Here is a 25,123-nt window from a genome sequence, read left to right on the forward strand (position 1 = left end):
CCATAACAATATTACATTTGACATTACTGAATTAAAATATGTAAAATATGTCAACTAACTGATTTCTCTCTTCCCAAGATTTTACAATGATTCTAAATGCAAACGTGGCTGAACTAAATTGTTTTACGAGTTTCAAAATGCGTTTTCTCCATTTAAATCCTCATTAATACAGACGCCTAAGAATTTCATAGTTTCCATCTTCTTTATTATTTACTCACCATGTATTATGCTCACCATTGATAGAGTACCTCTAGATATGCAGAGCTGAATCTGTTGTGTCTTTTTAAAATTGAGGGTGAGACCATTCGCAGAAAACCAGTCAGTGATACTTTTAATAACTTTGTTTACCATATCTTCTGTTTCTGCATGTATACTTGGATTGATTACAATACTAGCATTATCTTCAAAATGAACTAATTCTGCTCATTGTATACTAGATGGAAGATCGTTTACATATATGAGGAACAGTAATGGACCTAAGATAGGAACACCAAACATGATTTCTCCCCAGTCAGAATTATGTCCCTGGACCACATTGCTTGAATTACAAAGCACAACATTCTGAATTCTTTTGGTTAGACATGACATTATCCATTGGTTGGCTATATCATCAATCCCATACACATTAATTTATCTATGAGAAAACTATGATTCACACAGTCAAGTGCCTTAGGGGGTCACAGAAAATACCAACTGGACCTATTTTATTATTTAATGCTTGTAAAATCCAGTGAGTGAACGTGTAAATGCCATTCCCAGTAGAGCAATCCTTCTGAAACTCAAACTATTATTAGCTAAGGACATTATCGTTGCTAAGGTGAGATACTATTCTAGAATCTGGAAAATTATGTCAGCAGTAAAACAGGTGGTAGTTATTGAAACATCTACCATATCGCCATTCTTAAAGAAGGGTTTAACAATGGTATATTTCAGTCTCTCTGGAAAAATGTAGTTATTGAAACATCTATCATATCACCATTCTTAAAGAAGGGTTTAACAATGGTATATTTCAGTCTCTCTGGAAAAATGCCTTGAGTTAGTGATGCATTATGTATTTCAGATAACATTGGGCTTATTAAAGGAGAACAAATTTTTAGTTCTCTATTGGAAACATCATAAAAATTGGATGAACTTTTATTTTTGACAGAATGTAAGATTTTTTTAAATTTCAGAAGCAGAAGTTGATGATACATTTATATGACTGAATTTTATGAATACTGCATTTTCAACATACTGCTGGGACTCATCATTTATAGCCCTTCCATTCAGTTCAATGGCGATGTTGTCTCGTTCGCTGCATTCCATGTGATTGTAAGCCTGTTGTCAGGAGTACTGATTTCTGACTTAATGTACATGTTCTCTGACTTTTTTTAATAATGTTTTTTGGTAATTTTGAGTAGTTTTTGTACTGTGCAACTACTGCAGGATCCCAACTTGTTCTCATCTTTATCAATTAAGGCCCTGTCATCTTTATCCACCCATGTTGGAAAATTAATTACCAATACCAAATTTTAGGATCCAAATAAGGATTCCAGATCAGTTTTCCTATAAGAATCCTTTTTAAAAATCTACACTGAAATCACCACAGAGTATTAACTGCTTGCTGCTGACCAACAAATAACACTGAACAGAATCCAGATTCCTCATAAATAGTTCAAAATTTCCAGTGGGGATCTACATACAGTTACAATTAAAAGTGAACTATTTTTCAGCACTAATTCACAAGCATACACTTCTATGTGCTAATCACTATAAAATCTACTTGTCTCAATGTTTTTGAAGTTAAGCTCTGTCTTAATGTATGTAACAACTTCTTCCTTTTTCCTATGTTATTTCTATGTATAATCTTTTATATGTAGCTTATCTAACCTTGTGGTTAATTACACCTGTGCAGAAAGTGGGGCTATTGGAAAAGCCACTTTTGGGCCACTTTGGGCCATATTGTATCATTCTTTGCTTGTAGGTCATCACATTTGAAGTCAAGAACTAGGACCACTCATCAACAAGACAAAAAGCGCAGACGCGTCACCCATGTCCTCTATATGAAGCCCTACTACAGTCCAGAGGTGCAGATCAATGACGGGTCCAAGGAAACTGAAGACCCATTTAACGACTGCAAAGCTTCAGCAGGAGGGGCTACCATCAGTGCTCATTATAGGGAAGAGGATGTAACAACAGCACCATAATGCAAGGATCTGGCTACACCACTGTACTGAAATTCTCCCAGCCGACTTTGTGGAATGACTTATTATGTTCACGAATTCATGCTATGATCTCTTTAATAAAAGGCAGTACTTTGTTCTCACCATTCATAAAGCTGTGTGATTTTCTGCAGTTGGTCTGCACATGAGTGTCCACAATAATGTGCATATCTCACTTATTGCAGACTGCCATTCCTCACTGCTACAGGTGGAATTCCAAAGCAAACAGGAAATTTGAGTATGGATGTATCAACAGAATGGTAAATTGTGCTACTGGTGTATTTCATTTGGTCCTGCAAATCATTGTAAAGTTGTTGCTTACTACCAGATTTCCCACGCTGCAATGCCTACAAAGGCAGATGAGCACAATGCACAATTAACAGCAGAGAGCAAATCCTGCATTGGAATTTTACTGTGTGGTTTGATTCCTAACTGTATGATTTTTGACATATAGACCCACATGGTCAATAACTGCATAACCAAATTACACATTCCAATTATTATAGTCCCCTTCATCACCAATTCCACTTTAGAATTGTCATTAGTGTCCCTTTTCATTTATCTATCACAATTTTGTTTATATGCTGTAATGGCCCCTTACTCCACTAAGTCACAGTCATCATCTCATTTTATTTCTTCTTTCATTTCCCTGCAGCAGTGTGCTAAGCAAAGAATGCGTGTGCACCACAAGAGAGGGGGAGCAATAGAAAGCAAGAAAATGGAACGATATCAGAAGTTGAAAATAACTGAAAGAGCACAGTGCACAGACTCATCCAGTTAATAATATATGATTAATGATAAGTAGTCAATGGAAAATTACTTCTATGATTGTCTCATATTCTTTACTTCAATTTTCAGTTCCTGCCCATAACAATAAATTAATCTTCGGCTATTACAGACATGGAGTATTACCTGAAGTATGCCCTGGCAATTATATTTGATGCATGTCAAATATGTTTATCACTATGGAAAGCATAAACAACCTAATTGTCATGTGCTTTACCACTCACCCCTTTCAAGACACATTATTACAAAAGGCACATTATTACGATCACGTTTATGTCATAACAATCATGATTATTTTAATGCATCTTTTGCAGATCTATTCTTACTTTGGATAAGCTGCACTGAAATAAGGTTCAATAAGGCGTCGTTGGGGGATAACAATTTTGTTTTCCGTGGGTATATATGTAACGTCAGCTGAAGATGCCATGATTTCAAGCCACCTGAAACAATAAAAGCATATCATTGAAATAAAACCATGAACAGAGAAATAAATTTAAAAAAACACACATTTTGTTAAGTTGTTACCAAAGATGCATATCAATTCATTTTGTTATGCTATCATTTCAAGCGAACATTTGTACACCGATTTTTGGAAATAAATCATGCATAATACCATTAAAAATGTAATAGAAATATCAAAATTGCATGAATGGAAGCACTCGTTCATCTAATATCTGTCATTTTTTAATGATTCAAAACCTCCTACTCCAGAAGCACCTCTTATTCCAGTCCTGCACAAACTTATTGTATCCCCTCAGTGATCAGGCCACGTGTGAAAGCAGCAATCTCACAATCAACTCTGCTGCAAACACTACACAGCATTTTACTTTGGATTACCACCAATAAGCTGTCCACCAAGATGAATGGCTACTGCCAAACTGTTCTCAAGAAAAAAGTTGACCACTTGGTGGCACACCATGCAGCTGTGCACAACATGCTTAATTTGAATGACTGCTTTACAACCCAAGCCATATGGAGCCTTCCCTCCACAACAAGTTCTCTGAGTTGCACAGATGAGAGTCTTCCTTGCAACAAATCCTCCACTGCCATAATCATCCTGGCCTCAATCTCAGGTAACCCTCTGTCCCCGCACCCTCAACTCAACAGCTTTTGCTTCATCTGTCCTGTCAGCCCCTCCCAATTCATGTTGCCTTCAGTGTGTGAAACTTCCCACCAGACTCAATAATCTTGCCAGCCCTTATATCTGCCACCTCTCCCTCCCACATTCCTAGCCAAGAACTGGCCGTCTCCGTCCAAGCCGTGTGACTGTGTGTGTGTGTGTGTGTGTGTGTGTGTGTGTGTGTGTGTTTTTATTTTACTCTAGCTCGTCAATGGATAACTCTGAAAGTTACTGCCAAGTAAATGATTGCAAATCATTGCAAAACAGTTTTGGAATAGTACTTACCTTAATATTTCCACTTAGAGAAAAAATTGTAAGAGAAAAAATTGTCAATGTACATACAACCAAAGTAGAATGTGGAACAAAAATTTTATTTCTGTTTTATGAAGTGATTTTTCATTGCTATGTGAATGGAGCTAACAAGAGCAAACAGTACTGGGTCATTAATGCCACTTATGATCCAAAAATCAATATGCATAGCATCTGTTCATACATAGATTATTGAAATAGAAATTATTAGATGTTACCTTTCCATTTTATATGGGAATCAAACAATATGTCTCAAAAATTTGTACATATTGCTGAATAGAGGTACTACAGTTGATCAGTGCTGTGGGCTTCACACTAGCTTAAACAGGCTCTGGCTGCTACGAATGTTTTCTGAAGCTTAACACATACATGTTCAAAACATTGGTACCAATTCCAAAGAGATAGTCTTGCTGATACATACCTTTGTTCCTCAGATGGTGATACCAGAAGTTCCATCTGTTTTGACAACAAGAATTCAATTCCAAACTGTACATTTAGAAAGAAGTCTCTCTTCTGCACACGGAATGAAGAATAATACTCTTCGAGAAAACTGTCTGTTGTCACTGAAGTTGGGAATCCAACAGCCAATGCCATTGCATTCACCTGAAACAAGTATTTGCTTGTAAAATTCCTGTGGATTACAGTGCTTGATTCTAGATGTGAGGCACTTTAGTTGAGTAAGTAAAACAACTCAAGAAAGGCAGATGACTGGGTTTGAATTCCTAACTTACACACAGTTCTCATGTCATAAAGTTTAATTACAATCAATAGTCAACTGGGGTTAAAAAGGACTGCATCATGGAAATGTAAGTTGTGTTAGAGTGGGAAGAGAGAACAGGATGGCAGACAAGAGAAACAGTCTTGAACTAAGAAGTGCACTATCTCCATTACTTTTAACAGTGGTGGTGAATATTGTAAAGATAAAAATGGCAACAGAGATTGGAGACAGGATGACAGCAATGTTGTGTTGCTGATCATTTGATAGCATAGCGGAACAAGGATAGGAAATACAGAACAGTTAGAGTTTGGAAAGAAGTTTTGCAAGAATGCAGCTTAATATATTTAATGCAAAGCTGTTTCAGCTGGTGTTCACCACAAGAAAATTGGAAGAGCTATAATAAACATGACACTGGGTGAGCAGCAGCTGAAAATCGTGGGAAATACTGGGAAAGTATACAGCAGAAAAATGGAACCGATGACAAAGAGCTAAGTGAACAGGCAAGGCAATTTGGTAGCTTTAGGAGAAGTGTGAGAGGAATCTTATGGATCAAAGAAGTATCTCAGAAAAGTAAGGACATGATATACTAAATGTATTACATACCAATGCTGTCATATGCTGCAGACACCCGGGTCATGAAGACAAGGGAAAAAAGTAACACGCAAGTAAGTCTGATGAAGTTCTTGAGACATCGGGTAGCAGTAACAAAAATGGAAAAGCTGATAAATTAAAGAGTTAGCGAGATAACACCAGGAAACTGTAAAAGAAAGACTTAGGACTGAATATTAAAATGCTATGGACATGCGAAAAGAATGGATGAGACAAGGATGTCTACGGAGATGCACGAGATGAAGATGGAGGGTGGCAGTGCAAGGGGAAAGCCAAAAGAGAAGTGGCTGAAAGGAGTAAAAGAAACCATCTGGGAGAAGAGGAGAATACTGGGCCAGAGAAGCAGCAGAGTGAGCTGGTGGGAAGACTAGCATAGATGGAGAGGCTTGTTTTCTCTGTAGATCTTGTCATGTGGGGGAAAACTGTACAAGATGATGATGATGATGATGATGATGATAACTCAAATGCATAATTAAATATGTATTCTGAATATTGGATGGGGAAAAGAGACACGACAGGCCACAAAATCATTGCAAAAATGGCAGTTTATAGGGTGTGGCTAAGTACAGGAACTACCATGAAACAGATAACTCTGGGAGAGAGTATGGTAATTTAAAAGCAGATAGGTGGCAGCAACAACACACATGCTGTACAACAAAATCCCACCTTCAAGTTATTGAGATTGTTGTTGTTAATTTGCAATGTAAACTGAAAATGTCACTGTTTCATTCATCCTTATATGAATCTTGATACTTAACGTCACAATGAATTGAACACTGAACAATTTTTACCAAATCTAAGGTGTGACCTACATAAACCCCACAATACTGGAGAGAGTATGTTCCACCATTATTAGCAGTTTCCTGTTCCATTTCATTAACATATGGAGCAAAGGAAAAATAATTGTCTGTGTACCTTGGTACATACCATAATACCCCTTGTCTTATTTATATGATCCACTCATAATTTTTCCTTGAATATTAGGTCTGTTAATTTATCCAACAATGTTTAAAGAGAAGACTGCTTTCACTTTAAACATTCTCATTTAAAAAACTTCCTGGCAGATTAAAACTGTGTGCCTAACTGAGACTCGAACTCGGGACCTTTGCCTTTCGCGGGCAAGTGCTCTACCATCTGAGCTACCGAAGCACGACTCACGCCCGGTACTCACAGCTTTACTTCTGCCAGTACCTTGTATCCTACCTTCCAAACTTTACAGAAGCTCTTCTGCGAACCATGCAGAACTGGCACTCCTGAAAGAAAGGATATAGCTGAGACAATGGCTTAGCCACATCCTGGGGGATGTTTCCCGAATGAGATTTTCACTCTGCAGCGGAGTGTGCGCTGATATGAAACTTCCTGGCAGATTAAAACTGTGTGCCCGACCGAGACTCGAACTCGGGACCTTTGCCTTTCGCGGGCAAGTGCTCTACCAACTGAGCTACCGAAGCACGACTCACGCCCGGTACTCACAGCTTTACTTCTGCCAGTACCGAGATGTGTAGCTCAACTGCCAGTGCCTGCACCATACATCAATCTTCCACAGGTCATTCTGCTAACAGATACTGTCTTCTGGCATTGCTACTATCTTGCAGACAACTGTATCATCTGCGAACAATCTTAAAGAGCATCCAACACTTTCTACTAAATCATGTATATACAACATAAATAATAACAGTCCTATCACATTTCCTTGGGGTACTCGGGAAATCACCTTTACTTCTGCTGATTTTGTTTGATTAAGAGTGATGTGCTGAGTTCTACCTGCAACGAAATCTTGTATCCAGTCATAAATCTGGCCTAATACTCAATAAGCTCATATTTCTTTCACAATGTGGCACAGTGTCAAATGACTTTCTGAAGTCAAGGAACATGGTGTCAACCAGAGCACCATTGTCTACAGTGCTATGAAAAACAAAGAGGAACAGGCTGAGCCAAGTTTGTGCAATTTATGTTGACTTTTAGAGAGGATATTTTCATTCTCAAAACATTTCATAATAATTGAGCAAAAAAAGACATTCCTTAATTCTACAATAGACTGACGTTAACAACACAGGCTATGTGCACCTGTCCTATGACCGTACTTGAAAATGGAAAAGACGTGCTGTTTTCCAGTTGGTTATCTTGATATCTGCCACCACAGTGTTTGTATGATTATTGAAAGGAAAGACTGAGTTATGATCTTCAGTGGTGATGCAATATGGGAAGACCAAATTAGTATTTTGGCCTTCTCTCTGTTCTCTTACATTTCAGTGGCAGTATGGTCACAGAGTGAATGAATGGAAGATCTTGAACCACTTACTGATTTGATGTAAGTACTGTTCTGATTTTGTGTGACCATCTCAATTCATATCAGTTCATGACGTACAAACATGTATTTGTGAGTTGTTTACAGTTAATGCCATTACTCACTCTACAGTTTATGGAGATTCTAGAGTCTATAGCTTCCCTGACATCTGTCACTGTCTTCTAGGCTGTTGTCCTTGTTCCCTCCACCCCTACAATCCTGAGAGCTGAAACCACCTGAGACTGCAGATGTGTGTGTGTGTGTGTGCGCAAGTTGTGTGTGTGTGTGTGTGTGTGTGTGTGTGTGTGTGTGTGTGTGTGTGTGTGTGTTTATTTTTAAACCACAATTCTTAAAACAGGTCCCTCAGCATATCTTCAGCAGCTGTCACCTGGTCATCAATGAATAGGTGAGGAGGGTATACTGTATCATCTACTGACATTTGCATTGGAAACATTTTCTTCTCAATGTCTGTATATTTCTTCACATAAATATTAAACTGCAAAGGAGCCAGTGAACAACCCAGTCAAAGCCCCTTGTTAGTTGGAATTTTTCTACTAAAGACATTATCCATTTTCACTGAGCTGATCCATCCACAGTGTCAGACACCTCCTTAGGTCTATGAATGTCAATCAAACTGGTCGTCTTCTTTAAATACATTTTTGTGTTTTATGTTTTATGTTTGCCACTAATATTGTAATTGGATACTATCAGGTTTTTTTTCTCTATGTTATGGGTAGAGATCTGTGTGGATGCTGATATCAGAGAAATACAGATTTTGTTGATAAATGCCTTCACTGACATATATATTTCTGAGTATATCTGTGGTTATCTGCAATAATAATTGCTTGGTTGTTAAAAGTTAAAGGACAGTGTCAGCATAATGCTTCCCATGATTTTGTACTATTAATATACATTCAGAGGAAATGACTCCGTAACCAATGTCTGCAAATGTGGGAGCTGGCAGAAACACCTGATTACTTGATTACTACTCTAAGTCAACCAACACCTGTTTTTGTTATCCATATGAGTCCCCAGGAAATTCATTTTGGGCATTGTTAGACCTAATATTTGTGGTTGTTGCTATAAACCCTTCACCTCAAAGACAGTCTAATGCATTTTTTTTTTCAATATCTGTCTCTTGTGTTGTTGAAAACTGACCTACTGTCTGCAATGGGTTTCAACAAACTATCAGTTTCTAGTGTTCACTGTTGCTTTATAAGTAAGCTGAATTCTGGGACATTGTTGTGAATTGAATTCTACAATAAACAGAAACTAATACACTGGCTCACAGAAAAAGTGAAACACCCAGAAGACATGTTCTGATGTGAATTTAGCTTCATATACTTGTACGCCATCAACAAGTAAGTAAATGACTAAGAGTGACAAGCAGAACAGTCACCAGAGTGCATTAGAGCTGTTCATGTTTAATGTTGTTACCAGACCAGACAGGGTTTATAGGCGGCATGAACAGCTTCAAATGTTCAGAGGTCACCATGGAGACATGTCATGTATTTGGAGACATGTCACATATTCATGTTAGACAATGTTATCAGCACCTGAAAGAATTTGAAAGGGGCCACAATGTGGATTTCCACTTGGACGACTGGTCGTGCAATATCCAGATTTGTGGGATATTTGGATGTGACAGTGGCCCATTGTTGGACTACATGGCAATGTGAGGACAAGCATACTGGTTGTCAAGCTTCTGGTCAAACACATTAACCACCACAAAGAAGGAGCACCACATTGTGAACCAAACACATTGTAACCACTTCACATCTGCACCTGCTATCCACAAATAAGTCATGGACTCCCTGCCACATTCTATACCATCTTGCACCACTGGTCGGGTACTAGCAGCAGATGGACTAGGGAATTATTGTCCCATTCATAGGCTGCCAGTAACAACGCAACACAAATAGCTGCATTTGGAATGGAGCCATGCCCAGCAAGCATGGACTCTTGCTGGTGTCAAATTGTATTCACTAATTAATCACGGTTCTGCACTATTCCTAATGACCATCGTCTCCAATTATTGCAGCAGCCACGGCAGAGGCTTCATTCTTCCAATGTTTTGGAGAGGCACAGTGATGTTACTCCTGGTGTCATGATGTTGGGAACAATCTGGTATGGCTTCACATTGTGGCTGGTGATGACAGACGGAATTCTGATAACACATTGGTATATCAGAGGTCCTGTATCCTCCTATGTTGCCTCTCATTCCATTTTCCAAGAGAAAAATGCTTATCCACACACGACACATCTCTCTTTGAACTCTTTTCCGTGACACTGAGGTACTCCTACAGCCAGAAAGATCCCCAAAACTGGCATCAGTAGAACATTGTGGGACCAGATCAGACACCAACCCTGTCATGGCACTGGTATCAAGGATATTAAGGCAGTTACTACAGTTTTGGACCAGCTTGCCTCAGGAGAGGGCACATTATCTTTCTGACACCCTTCCCAACCAAATCAGTGTATGCATCCAGTTCATACTGTTAAACAGGCTTATACTGCCAAGTTCTTTCTCAGTTTGACTCTTATTTTGTAATTACTGCGATAACATCATATACCATCTGCTCCTCCAACACCAGTAAACCTGTTAACCACCAATCAACCAGCACTCCTCTGATCACCCAGTATCACCATGGCCTTAAAAAGCTCAACCACATCCTTCATCATGGCTGTTCTCTCACCGTACCCTGAGATGAGGGATATCTTATCCACATTACTGAAATAGTGTGCTGCCAACCCAACTTAAAAAATATCTTTCTCCATCGCTATTACAATTCTGCACCCTATCACATACCCCCTGGGTTATTCCCTTGTGGACTCATGCACCCAAGCAACACCTCCCACTTGAGTCCAGTCACAGACATTCTGCACTTTATAAAAGGCAGGGCTGTGTGTGAGTGCAGACCTGTTATATATGAGTGCTATCCATAAAGTAAGGTCTCCAATGGCTCCCATCAGGACAGAATGAGGTAGCTTAAATCTGACAACAGCACTGTGTTCCTTGCTTCCCACACCACTATTCCCTCTGTGACACTCAATCTTGGCTTAGCAGCCATTAACAATGGAAAATCAGTGCTCCTGTAGAGTGTGAACTGCACTCTGTGATTAGATTTCTGTGGTTTAAGGGGTCAACCTCTATTGAAATCCTTCGCCAGTTGGCCGATGTGTATGGACGAAAGAAGTGTGTGTAAGTGGTGTAAGGGGTTTGCAGTCGGCTGTACAAACCTATGTGATGATGCCAGCCATAGGCTATCCATCAGTGTCAGACGAGACAGTGATGAAAATCAAAGAAGTTTTGCTTCCGGATAAGTGTGTGACTGTGCAAGCAAGAGATTGTCAAATTGATAGATAGACTACCATGGATAAGATTTTGATGGACATTTTGAAATATCACAAGTTGTGCGCCATGTGGGTACTGCGGATGCTCACTGATGAACACAAAAAGAAGCGCATCGAAAGTGTCCCCACATTTCTGCACCATTACTAGGAAAAGGGTGAGGAATTTCTGGATTCAGTTGTAACCGGGGATGAGACTTGGATCCACTACTTCACGGCAGAGACTATGGAACAATTAAAACAATGGTAGGATTCCAGTTCTCAAAATGTTAAGAAGTTCAAGAAAACGCCGTCAGCAGGGAAGGTGATGGCTTCAATATTCTGGGATAGGAAAGGCATTCTACTGGTCAACTACCTAGAAAGAGGTACACCAATCAATGCATCAAGGTACTCCAAGACACTAACAAAGCTAGGCCGGGCTTTATAGAACGAAAGACAGAGCCGGCTGACAAAGGGAGTTTGTTTGCACCATGACAATGCCCGTCTTCAAGTCGTTTATAATGTGACAGATTTCATCACCAAATTTGGGTAGTAAATCAATGACCATCTTCCATACAGCCCTGATTTGGCTCCCAGTGACTACTATTTGTTCCCCAACTTGAAACAACACATGAGGGGAATTAAATTCCCAAGCAATGAAAAGCTGAGGGCAGCTGTCCATTCCTTCCAGCACGAGTCAGCAGAAGAGTGGTACAATGCAAGTATGAAAAAGCTTCCGGAGCATCTCCAAAAATGCATCAATCCAGCCAGGGACTAGGTTGAAAAATAGCTTAAAATCCAAGCTTTTAGAATCCATAACTGGTTTTGTTATTCAATCTGTATATTGAACAAGCAGTAAAGGAAACAAAAGAAAAATTCGGGGTAGGAATTAAAATTCATGGAGAGGAAATAAAAACTTTGAGGTTTGCTGATGACATTGTAATTCTGTCAGAGACAGCAAAGGACCTGGAAGAGCAGCTGAACGGAATGGACAGTGTCTTGAAGGGAGGATATAAGATGAACACCAACAAAAGCAAAACAAGGATAATGGAATGTAGTCGAATTAAATTGGGTAATGCTGAGGGAATTTGATTAGGAAATGAGACACTTAAAGCAGTAATTGAGTTTTGCAAATTGGGTAGCAAAATAACTGCTGGAGGTCGAAATAGAGATGATAGAAAATGTAGACTGGCAATGGCAAGCACAGCATTTCTGAAGAAGAGAAATTTGTTCACATCGAGTATAGATTTAAGTGTCAGGAAGTCGTTTCTGAAAGTATTTGTATGGAGTGCAGCCATGTGTGGAAGTGAAACGTGGATGATAAATAGTTTAGAAAAGAAGAGAATAGAAGCTTTCGAAATCTGGTGCTACAGAAGAATACTGAAGATTAGATGGGAAGATCACATAACTAATGAGGATGTACTGAATAGGACTGGGAAGAAGAGAAATTTGTGACATAACTTTACTAGAAGAAGGGGTCAGTTGGTAGGACATATACTGAGGCATCAAGGGATCACCAATTTAGTATTGGAGGGCAGCACAGAGAGTAAAATTTGTAGAGGGAGACCAAGAGATGAATACACTAAACAGATTCAGAAGGATGTAGGTTGCAGTAGGTACTGGGAGATGAAGAAGCTTGCACAGGATAGAGTAGCATGGAGAGCTGCATCAAACCAGTCTCTGGACTGAAGATGATAAGAACAACAACAATTGGTTTTGCAACAAAATGATGTTTACTATGTGAAAAAGCATTGGAGACCTTAATTTACAGACAACCCTCATATCAGCTATGCTACAATTACTGTGTAGCATTTTACATGGACATGACAGGTAACCAAGAGTCTACTTGCACGAATGTTTACTGCTAAACAGTGGTCAGCTACAAACTTGACTGTACAGAGGTCGGACATGATACAGACAACAATATAAATAACTTTAACAGCGACTTCACTACATTTACCATTCAAATACTCCCTCCCAGCACAAGTTTCTCTGAATTATGCATGAGGGAATTGTCTCTCCAGCATATCCTGTGTTCTTGCTTGCAGTCTCCCTGACTAAAACTTCGCCTACCAGTTTCCCACTGCCTCACCTTGCCTTCTCCATTTTCTCTTCTGTCACTGTCCACATCACTCCTTCCACATCCAGGATAGTTATGCCTTCTCTCACCACACTTCCCCTACCTCATGTGAGTGCTCTCTCTCTCTCTCTCTCTCTCTCTCTCTCTCTCTCTCTCTCTCTCTCTCTCTCTCTCTCTCTCCCCCCCTCCTCCTCTACCCACTCCCTGCCACTGCCTCCGCCCTTTCATCACAATCTCCTCCTTTACCCCTCCCTGTCTCTGTCCCCAACTTCCTCTATTCTCCCCCCTCTCCCCTTTTCTCTAGCTCTTCTCTCTGTTATATGCTCTCCTACTTCACAACTTTCATCACGTTGTACAGCCACTGAGTTATCTGTGTTGCCCATTTCTACCCTGCACCATCTCACTCCCCCTCCTTGCCTTGTGCAACCTTTCCTGCCACACCCCCATATCCATCAACCCAGGCAACTGCTGTCAATAATTAATCATCAATAATCAGTATCGCCACCACCTTGGTATTGTGCGTCTATGTGTGTGTGAAAGTGTGTACTTTCTACTAGAAAAAGAGCCAGTGCTTAAAAGCTTGTGAACATGGTTTTCTGTTAATATCTCCTAAATGAACACATATTGTTCCAGCCAAGAATTTCCATTATTACTACAGAATTAATGTAATTTTGATATATCTAAAATTATATCATTTATAATAACATAAAAGAAGACATGTAAAAGTTATTTTATTTAAATATAAGCAAGATTTAAAGTAATGTTAGCAAAACAACTACATCCCTGATACAAACTCACCTTCTCTACAGCAAGTCGCTTTAATTCTGACCCATACCATGATGCTGCAAGTAAACTGTTTCTCACAATTGCACGTATGCTGTCAAACATTTTACTAACCTGGAATAAAACATTCATTAAAAGCAAACACTTACTCCATATACGTAACATGTATTGAAAGAAACAAGTCAAGATCTTTATTGATTTCTGGATGATAATGGCAATGAATTCATGTCTGCACAAAGGAATATTAGTTACAAAGATAAAACTGATTATCAAAACTGGTTCTATCAGACCAACATAAATTATATTAGTCTGCATGTTTCCTTGTATCAAAAATATACTTCAAATCAGAGAATGTTTCTACACAGCCATAAGATACTGACAACATGTTTCCTGTTGAATTTATCATCCTGCAGTAAAAAATCTAACCACACTGCTGCTACTGCACAAAAATAAGAAATGTCAATACAGCAGTCGATATGGCTTATTTTCCAATCTGACCAGTGTTATTTTTCTAAAAAAGTTGTTTATTTATTGGAATGTTGTACAGTTAACGATGTCAAACATGTAATTCTTCATACTTTCCCAGCGATCTGTTGACATCTTGGATATTCGGGAATCCAGCCGGATGTTCGCGTCGTTCTCGCACGATATTTCAACAGCGTGCCTCGCTGTCTTCTTCAGGTGCTACCTTAGACTGGTCCTTGGGTCGATCGAGTCCAGTATTTATGCCTGGGAGGAGCTGGGCATTCCCTAATCGGTCCGCGCCGAGTCGAGTGTTCCATCTGTGGTCCGCGCCCGCCAGACTCGGCTTCAACGGACCCCTCCAGTCGCGGATGTTCCGACTGCCGTCGGCGCCGGTTTTGGCCGTCCTCAACGGTTGTGGTTGTCATTTGAGGTGTGTCAGACCCGATATGAGATGTTAGGTACTCTATCTCATGACTGTTACTAGGGTTTCCACTTCTGTTGCGTGCTGGGCGCTCCCTAATCGGTCCGCGCCTCGTCGTGTGTTCCATCTGAGGTCCGCGCCCGCCAGACGCGGCTACATTGTCCCTCTCTGGTGGCTGGTGTTCCCTCCGCCGTCCGCGCCCGGCCTGGCCGTCTTCTGAAGTCGAGTTCATGACCTGGGGTGTGTCAGATCTGGTCCCTAATGTCCAACACCTTGTCTCACGGCTGTTCCCTCGGTCTCCACTTATATTTCTTGCTGAATCCTGGAGTGTCCTGCGTTGAGTTTTCACAAGCTCAAGCGCTGGATTCCAGGCAGTGCTGATTTGGTATCCCGAGTCACGGTTGATTAGATTGTCTGTGACCTTAATCTCAATTGCTTCTTTAATGACCAAGTCATTCAATGGATTACAATGACACCAATATTGTGACACAGACCTCAAGATATTGGGACAGTGTCATTAAAGAAGCAATTGAGATTAAGGTCACAGACAATCTAATCAACCGTGACTCGGGATACCAAATCAGCACTGCCTGGAATCCAGCGCTTGAGCTTGTGAAAACTCAACGCAGGACACTCCAGGATTCAGCAAGAAATATAAGTGGAGACCGAGGGAACAGCCGTGAGACAAGGTGTTGGACATTAGGGACCAGATCTGACACACCCCAGGTCATGAACTCGACTTCAGAAGACGGCCAGGCCGGGCGCGGACGGCGGAGGGAACACCAGCCACCAGAGAGGGACAATGTAGCCGCGTCTGGCGGGCGCGGACCTCAGATGGAACACACGACGAGGCGCGGACCGATTAGGGAGCGCCCAGCACGCAACAGAAGTGGAAACCCTAGTAACAGTCATGAGATAGAGTACCTAACATCTCATATCGGGTCTGACACACCTCAAATGACAACCACAACCGTTGAGGACGGCCAAAACCGGCGCCGACGGCAGTCGGAACATCCGCGACTGGAGGGGTCCGTTGAAGCCGAGTCTGGCGGGCGCGGACCACAGATGGAACACTCGACTCGGCGCGGACCGATTAGGGAACGCCCAGCTCCTCCCAGGCATAAATACTGGACTCGATCGACCCAAGGACCAGTCTCAGGTAGCACCTGAAGAAGACAGCGAGGCACGCTGTTGAAATATCGTGCGAGAACGACGCGAACATCCGGCTGGATTCCCGAATATCCAAGATGTCATGTCAAACATGTCAACTAGCCAAAGCTTATGTCCATAACTCAGCACAGATTTAGAAAGCATCGTTTATGTGAAACTCTGCTTGCCCTTTTCTCACACGATATATAGCGAACTATGGGTGACGGGAAACAGGCTGATTCCACATTTCTACATTTCTGAAAAACATCTGACATGGTACCTCACTACAGAATGTTAATGAAGGTACAATCACACAGAATAGGTTCTCAGATATGTGTCTCAACAACTTCTTAAGTAATGGAACCTATTGCATTGTCCTCAGAGTGAGTGTTTAGTGTTCATCGGGGACAAGTGTGTAGCCAGTATTGCTCCAGGGAAGTGTGATAGGACTGCTATTATTTTCTATGTATATAAATGATCTGGCGATCAGGGTCAGCAGCAGTCTCCAATTGTTTGTTGAAGATGCTATGGTATAAAGGGAAATGTGTCAAAGATGAGGGAGTGTAGGATGATACAAGATGACTTAGTGAAAATTTATAGTTGGTATGATGTACGTCAGCTGGCTCTAAATGTAGAAAAATGTAAGTTAATGTGATTAAGTAGAAAAAACAAGCTCGTAGTCTTTGGATACAGCATCATTAGTGTCCCACATGACTCAGTCATGTGATTTAAATATCAGGGCATAATGTCATAAAGCAATATGAAATAGAATGAGCATGTGAGGATGGTGGTAGGGAAGCTGAATGATAAATTTTGGTTTGTTGGGAGAATTTTAGGAGAGGACTGCTCAAGTTTTCAGGATCTGCACTATTTCGATTTAAGGAAAATATTGAAGCATTTCAAAGGTGGGCTGCTAGATCAGTTACCTGTAGGTTCGAGCAACACGCAAGTGTTACGGAGATGCTTTGGGTACTAAAATGGGCATATCTGGATGGAAGGCTACTGTCTTTTCAAAGAACACTACTGAGAAAATTTAGAGAACAGGCAACTGAAGCTGACTGCAGAACAATCCTACCATTGCCAAGATACATTTTGTGTAAAGACAAAAAGATTAGATATTAGAAATTACAGTTCTTTTGGAGGCATATAGATAGCTGTTTTACCCTCGCCCTAGAAGTGAGTGGCACAGGAAAGGAAACGACTAGTAGTGGTACAGGGTGCCCTCAGCCACACACCTTATGGAGGCTTGTGGAGTATGTATGTAGATTGTGTGTGTGTGTGTGTGTGTGTGTGTGTGTGTGTGTGTGTTAGAGAGAGAGAGAGAGAGAGAGAGAGAGAGAGAGAGAGAGAGAGAGAGAGAGAGAGAGAGAGAGAGGAGTTGTTCTTTCCACAAGTTTGTTCCCATGGGGAAACTGCCATTAAACAGAAACACAAATTTATTTTCACATAAATTATATTCGGAAATGACATCTGCCACGTTCTATTCCTCTCTGCCGCAGACACACTGTGGGTTCCTTCAAAAGGTTTTCTTTGTTAATGTGGTCTGGCATAGTATCATAAAAACCTAATTTAAATAAATGTTAACCCAACTGATCTATGTCTCATATGTAAAAACAGAATCTGTCCTCCACAGTCCTGATGGTAAAGTTTACAACTGACTCCACATTACAGATGTAAACTAACACTTCCATCACCAACTTGTTCTGCATGAAAAACAACACAATTTTTGTCTTTTCTTGTACAGCCCCCAAAAAAATATTTATTTTCTAGAAACATTGTGGAGGTCTGTGAATTTCCAGTATCATCCATGCTCTATGAGAGTGCTGATTACATGCACAACCTTCTCTGTGCAGTATAAACTTACAGTTGTCCTCTGGGTGGACATGTAAGACAACAATAGAGAGTCCTAACAACAGTGTTTCCAAATAAGTTGCAACTTAAACATAACTTACAACAACCTTCGTGAAAACTGTAATACCTTAAAAGTATGACCCACAGTGTACAACAGTGTACCAGAAATAATCAGTTAAGATACCAACGATACAGTGTATACATAATTTCAGTAGCAGCCTCTCTTTTGAGACCAGAAAAGTCTATGTTATGTCAAGACTAGTAAGTGAAAAACTGGAAATGTGAATGATTAGTGCAGCTTGTAGAGCCTTTGCCACTGTAACAATAATGCATCAGTGGAAACAGTACTCCAGTGATGGCATACATACATTTTTGATGCCATCATGATAATCACATCCGGTAAACTGCATTGTTGATCAGAATAGTAGATAAAAACCAAGGGTAACAGATTGGGAATCATTGTATATAGGGGGTTCCTACCTCTACATATTGGGAACAATAATATCACAATAGTGAATTGGTTCTGGACAGCGCAGAGTGATCACAGCTTGATAACCAAATTCTTGTATGCATGGCCGTAGTGGTTCAAATGGCTCTGAGCACTATAGGACTTAACTTCTGAGGTCATCAGTCCCCTAGAACTTAGAACTACTTAAACCTAACCAACCTAAGGACACCACACACATCCATGCCCAAGGCAGGGCTATAGCGGATTACGAAGTTTTGTCCATAGTCTCAATACAATGCTGGAACACTGCATAAGGTGTGAACAATTCTGGCTCAATTCTTTGGTGATTACAATTGCTAGACCATATTGCTGATCATCACAGGAGATAAATCATCAAGGGTTATGGTTTGGAGCACACTCTGTACAAGTGATTCCAACTCCTACATATTGAGGTCAATCAGAGGTGTTTTAGAGAATGAAGCATTGCCTCTTCTTCAGGCAATCACATACTTCACATCCTACTTACAGTTGTTCTACATTCGTATCTACAAGCATCCAGTCATCTTCAATGCATACCACTATACCGCCTCTCCTTTCCTGTTCCAATCATGTATCGGTTGCAGAAAGGAGGAAAAGGAGTAATGTCCCATTAACAACAACGTCATTAGAGACAGAGCACATCCACGGACTGGGGAAGGAAATTGGACATGCTGTTTGAAATCAACCATCAAAGAGTTAAGCAATTTGGGTAAATCGTGGAAAAATTGAACCTGGATGGTCAGACAGATATTTGAAGCACCGCCCTCCTGAAAGAGTCCAGTGTCTTACTACTGCACAACCTCACTTGGTTGTTGCATAGGAAGAAGTAGTCAACAGGTCCTTTATGTGCTCAAACTTTTCTAATTTTACCATTACTGTAATTTTGTACAGTGTTTGTAAGGAGAAGTAATATATTTGTTGGCTAAATTCTTGAAAACTGCCACCAGTTGCACCTTGTATTTTTTATTCACTGGTTTCGCTTTTCAAATGAAGAAGAGCATCATCAGAATATACAGCTGAAAAGTTGGCTGACAGCATTAACGATTGTGTTTAAAGCTGGCTAACAACTCGAAGATTAAACTGGATGTACTACAGTACTTAAACTTATGTTTAAAGCACAGCAGTAAAAGCTGACATTGACATCATCAAAGAAGAATTTAAATACTATAATACAGCCACTTTAACCTTTAGAGCTGTCAGCCAGCTTTGAAACATAATCTTTGATGCTATTAGCCAACTTTCAACTGTATATTCTGATGATACTCTTGTTCATTTGAAGAGTGAAACTAGTAAATGAAAAATACAAAGTCGATTTGTGGCTGTTTTCAGGAATGTAGTTTTAACAGTCACTGCCTCCTGTGGGCAGTGCCTCCTCCTGCTATATTCCTTGGCTTTTTTTGGAATATAACAAACACTCTAGAATTTCTACACGAAACTAAATATGGTGAAAACCTCTCCTGTAATGTTTGCCACTAGATTTGGATGAGCATCTCCTTGATGCTTTCATGGTTGCTACATGATCCTCAAACAAAATGCACTGCTCTTCTTTGGATCTTCTCTGTATCCTCCACTAATCTTATCAGGTATGGGTCCCAGACTCATGAGCAATACTTAATAATTGGTTGTATGGTCATCTCTATGATGTTTTCATGCTTGCTGCATGAATCCCAGACAAACTGCACTGCACTTCTTTGGATCTTATCTGTACTCTCTATTAATCTTACCAGGTATGGCTACAGACTAATGAGCAATACTTAAGAACTGGCAGAAAGAGGAAAATGTAAGCTACCTCTTTTGCAGATCAACCACATTTTCTTACAGTTTTCCACTGAATCCCAGTCTGTCATGTGTCTTCCCCACAACTAACTTTATGTGGTTGTCCAACTTAAAATGACTTTAGATGCATATTTAATGGTAGTAATTGTTTCCAGTAGTTGACTGTCAGTTCTATATTCATACAGGAAAGAGTCTGCCTATACATACACAACACTTTACATCTGTTTGCACATTTCATCAAATTTTCTGACTTAAGACTTCCCTGTACACAACAGTATCAACTGACTCATGGAGTGTCAAATGTTATCCGGCAAGTAACTTTACATATATCACTCTCAGTAACAGTCCTGCATCACTCCCACGGAGTATGTCTGACGCTATTTTCAAATTCTCCAGTGAGAATATTAATTTTTCTTAACAACATAAAATTTAAATTTCATGGTAAATAAATTCAAAGTGGGCAATGCAGCAACCATAATTTTCAACAATACTAACCTCCGTCTTTTCCATTTCTCTTTCATCTTCATGGAAAGTGTTCTCCACCATGGTTGCTAGACCGAAACTCATAAACTTCTCCACAGTCTCCACACACATTTCCCATCGTTCGACAGGTTCCTGAACACCTGTCACAAGGAGGAAATTATGTTACTTATAACCAAATAGTTATTAATTACACATAAAAGAAGTTAATAAAAATAACTGATATTTAAATGATAACATGATAAGGGTTGTATATTAATTATGAAAACATGGGCTGGAAATGTGTATTCCATGAAAAATGTGAACTATCACTTCAGCAGGATCTGAATAGCTCATATTACTAGTCCAACATCCTATGGTGTCATCATATACCACAGTACTTGTGTCATACGTCATCATCTACATGAGCACTATTTCTCTCATAAAGAACACTCCTTCATTCAGGCTAATTTAAAAATATTTGACTATCTCTCCTGTGAAATAGAGAAATCAAGCCCAGTTGGAATGTGTGTACCCCAACTGTCTGCTTGTAGTATTATATGTGTGACAGTGGGCAAAAGTGTTTGGAGTGTTTGCAGATCATGTAACTGAGATGCTACTTTGGTACCAGCCCAGTATTCATCTAGGGGGATGTTCACCAAATGGATTCTACCCACAGTCGCAACACCTCCACATCCCAGAAGTGCTGAAAGGAACACTTGTAAACATACTGAAGAGTTCTGCATGATAATGAGTTGTCACACAAATGATCCACAGAACATGTAAATAACTAACAAATCTGAGACAGTAGCTTCATAACAAGGAAACTGTTTAACGTTAAACCTCAATTATTCTTACCTGTCCCCAAAATCCACATTGCAACCAAAGCATCCACAGTTAATCAGCAACTCTCATCATTTGTATGTCCTGTTCTGCTTTATATTCCCTGCACAGTATTGCCACCTCTACTGATTGTCATATTTTACATCTTTCAAAACCACAAAAGTAACTTTGTTTGTGGGCAAAAGTTAGACCTCCGGCAAAGGGATGCTGGATGAAGTTGAACATGCAAAGAATAGTGTGTCTAAATGACACACAAAGCAATTGATGTCTTTCTTAATTCACCTCTCCCATATTCTCCCATCTTTTACCTGAATGATAACACAATTTGAAAAATCAGTTTTTCAGTAATTCTCAGATGGTGGAGTGGGGGGTGGGGGGTGGGGGGGGGGGGGGGGGGGGGTATTGAAAAGGATTTACTCAGTATTGCGATCACTGGAGACCTATTTTTGTTAGCATCATAATTCTTACCAAATAAAAGTAGAAAGCCCACTATGATACAGAGACAATGATGTTAAAATAGCCACAGAATCCTAGGTGAATACTGGACTGGCACCAAATTAGCATCTCAGTTACATGATTTGCAAATATGAATGGGCAAATGAGGGGTGGGGTGGGGTAGGGAGTGGAGGGGAGGGGGGATTTGAACAGGAAATTCAAACTGGTTTTCCTTCTTCATATGTGGCAAAAAAGTGAAATGTAAAGCAAATAAACAAAGCAATAATATGTATGTAGAACGACACATGAATTTGAAGAAAAATATGGACATTCTGTATTATGTATCAATTAACATCAACTGTCCACACACTACAATGATAAGACTCATGCACCTCCACAAGTCTGTTCAAAAGGATTTAAACTTTGTAGCTCAACAGCTGTGCAACTGATGGAGTTAGTGGGAAGGCTGCATAAAAATTAGTCCCAGAACTTATGAACTGCACTTTGTATTCATTATTTCTATTAAGGAATTTTACAACATCTACCCCTTGAAGCCACTTCAGTTTTATTTTTATTGATTGCATATCAAATATAAAATGTTAAAAACTTGAACATGAATTTGTTTGTCATACCTGTTAACTGAATATTGTAATTGTTGTAAACAGATCTAAAACTGTTCGACAGATATGGCAGGTACATGACAGTCAGTTTCCACAACATGTAGTCATTCAATGAGCTGAAAGAAGATAATACAATATAATTTAGCAGAAGTGTTCTTACCTATAAACACACGTTACAAATTATCAATATAAAACCTAAAATTATCAATATAAATAAATAACTGAAAATAACTTCAATTAGCAAATTGTAAATTTGGTTAATCCTGGTAGCAAACAAGAGCACAAGTCTGCATGTGCGCAGTTCCCTCACCTGCGATCAGTTGTTGACAGGAGCATTGAAACTTCATTCAAGTAAGAAGGGGCCGTAACAATAATTTCCGTTTTTTCTGAAATTCTTGCCCTCGGAAACAGACCTTGCAGGATGTCTTGCAAGGGGATCTGAAATTATATACAGACTGATAATTTTTTTTTCTGGTTCTAAATTAATAAACTTTTCAGGATGAAACAGAATGCAACAATAAGTACAGGTCTTAGGTCTTAGTTACCAATAATACAAAGTGCAGGATAGTATAACAACATTTTATAACAAATGATAATACAGTGAATAAAGCCAACAATTTCTTCATCTTTTGAATTATTTATTCTCTCTAAGTAATGAGAGATTTCATGATTCCTGTACACTAATGCCTACATTATCAAATTATAAAGAAAGCAGCTAGTCTGCTGACAAGTGAACATCTCATTCCTTCTGAATCTACCCTAGAGATTTATGAAAATAATTAATCGTGAACCATAAGATGAGTTAATGATTTCAGTTCTGCTTCCTTTTGTCTAAAAGTAAACAATCAAATGTAATTAATCAGTCTTATACAGGCATAACTGAAAGAGATACTTAGGGGGAAGAAGTTCCTGGGACATGTTGAAACATAAGTAGCCATTGCATTACTGAACAGCAGAACTTCTTGTAGCTGTAAAGAGGTATCAAGGAAATAATTTAAAACACTCTGCTGTTTTCACCATCATCAATTAATCGACCCCTCAAGTAATCTATATAATTGTTCCACGACATAAGGAGCACTGAATGAAAATTTTATTAATCAGCTACAGAAGTGAATAAAAGCAAGTAAAACCTATGTATTTACCTTCATTACTCCCTCTAATACACCCTCATCCTTTGAAAAGACTAGGTGCTTCATACAGATTAGTTTTATTTTACAAGACTGGACCTTCTACATGAATGAATATATAAATTTGGGATAAATTTTAACTTGTACTTTGAGATTTAAAGATATTCATACATCTGCCCACTTGTTCTTTTAAGACGGATTCCATTCAGCACTTTCTTGCATGTAGCACACAAAAGTCTACTCACTGTATCAGCCGATAGTTAACCCACATGTTTCTGTCTGGTATGTTCAATGGCAAAGTTCGTCCTTCAAATTATACAGGATTCAATTGCTACAAGGCCTCCTGATGGTGATAAACAACAATATGTGGAGCTTTGTGAATTCATCGCCTTACACATTTCATGTACGATGATTCCCATATCCGATTTACATGGAAAAGTGGACTGTCACAACATAAAAATATGCAAATACAGCAGCCACAGACTGTAGTTGAGTGCAAGACACATCGTACAAAGCTTCACGTGTTTTGTGCCATTTCATGAGAAAATATTTATAAACTATTTATTTCTTGCAGAAAAGATGGTACCAGGAATCACATACCTGGATATATTGGAGATCTGGAGTTTTCCAAAGGTGCAAGGACATGCCAAGAACTTAATTTTTCAACAGGACAGGGCACTATAACATTGGCACCTGCGTGTAAGAGCTTTTCTTAACAATGAGCTGCCTCATTGATGAATCAGCCAAAAGTACAGATCCCATATAGCAGCACTCGCTTCCAAGGTTGCCCAGTCTCAAGGAACATGTGTTTCCCCTCCCTTAACTGCTTTGTGTGAACTATGATGCCACATAGTAACAGCAGTGAATGCTGTAACTCCTACCATGCTCGCTACCCCAAGTGAGTTAGACTATATGTTTGTGGTACATCTAGTGGAGTGCATTCTGAATGTTTGTCAAACATAAATGATAGATTTGGTCACACACATAATTGTAAAAAGTGTCCCAAGTCTGTAAGTACATCTACTTAAAATATATACCCTTGTAAAATTGAATAAATATTTTGAAAATAAAAACGTTTTAGTCCTATGAATAAATTAAAATTCATCAGAAGTTTCTATCTTCCTTCATGTAGAAGATACAGTTTCAGAAATTTGATTAATCTTGTTGAAACTTTGTGTATTACGATTTTTCCTGACAGTTTGTTTTAAGTAGTGTTATGGAATTTTACTCTCAGCTATTAGCCTATTGTTATTTCAAAATCATTTCC

At 39.5% G+C, this 25,123-nt stretch overlaps 1 protein-coding gene across 2 annotated transcripts in view; it reads right to left on the reverse strand.

Moving 5' to 3' along the window:
* The window catches only part of LOC126353944 (endothelin-converting enzyme homolog), a 609,153-nt gene that overhangs the window by 47,500 nt on the left and 536,530 nt on the right, over positions 1–25,123 (reverse strand). For both annotated transcript variants that reach the window (XM_050003231.1, XM_050003230.1), the window contains 6 exons: positions 23,040–23,167; positions 22,742–22,845; positions 20,868–20,995; positions 14,239–14,337; positions 4,838–5,019; positions 3,314–3,427 (listed from right to left, as the gene is read on the reverse strand). In XM_050003231.1, coding sequence (XP_049859188.1) covers positions 3,314–3,427; positions 4,838–5,019; positions 14,239–14,337; positions 20,868–20,995; positions 22,742–22,845; positions 23,040–23,167 — 755 coding nt within the window. The remainder of the gene's footprint in view (positions 1–3,313; positions 3,428–4,837; positions 5,020–14,238; positions 14,338–20,867; positions 20,996–22,741; positions 22,846–23,039; positions 23,168–25,123) is intronic.

Source organism: Schistocerca gregaria, chromosome 3 (assembly GCF_023897955.1).
Source record: "Schistocerca gregaria isolate iqSchGreg1 chromosome 3, iqSchGreg1.2, whole genome shotgun sequence".
NCBI lineage: Eukaryota > Metazoa > Arthropoda > Insecta > Orthoptera > Acrididae > Schistocerca > Schistocerca gregaria.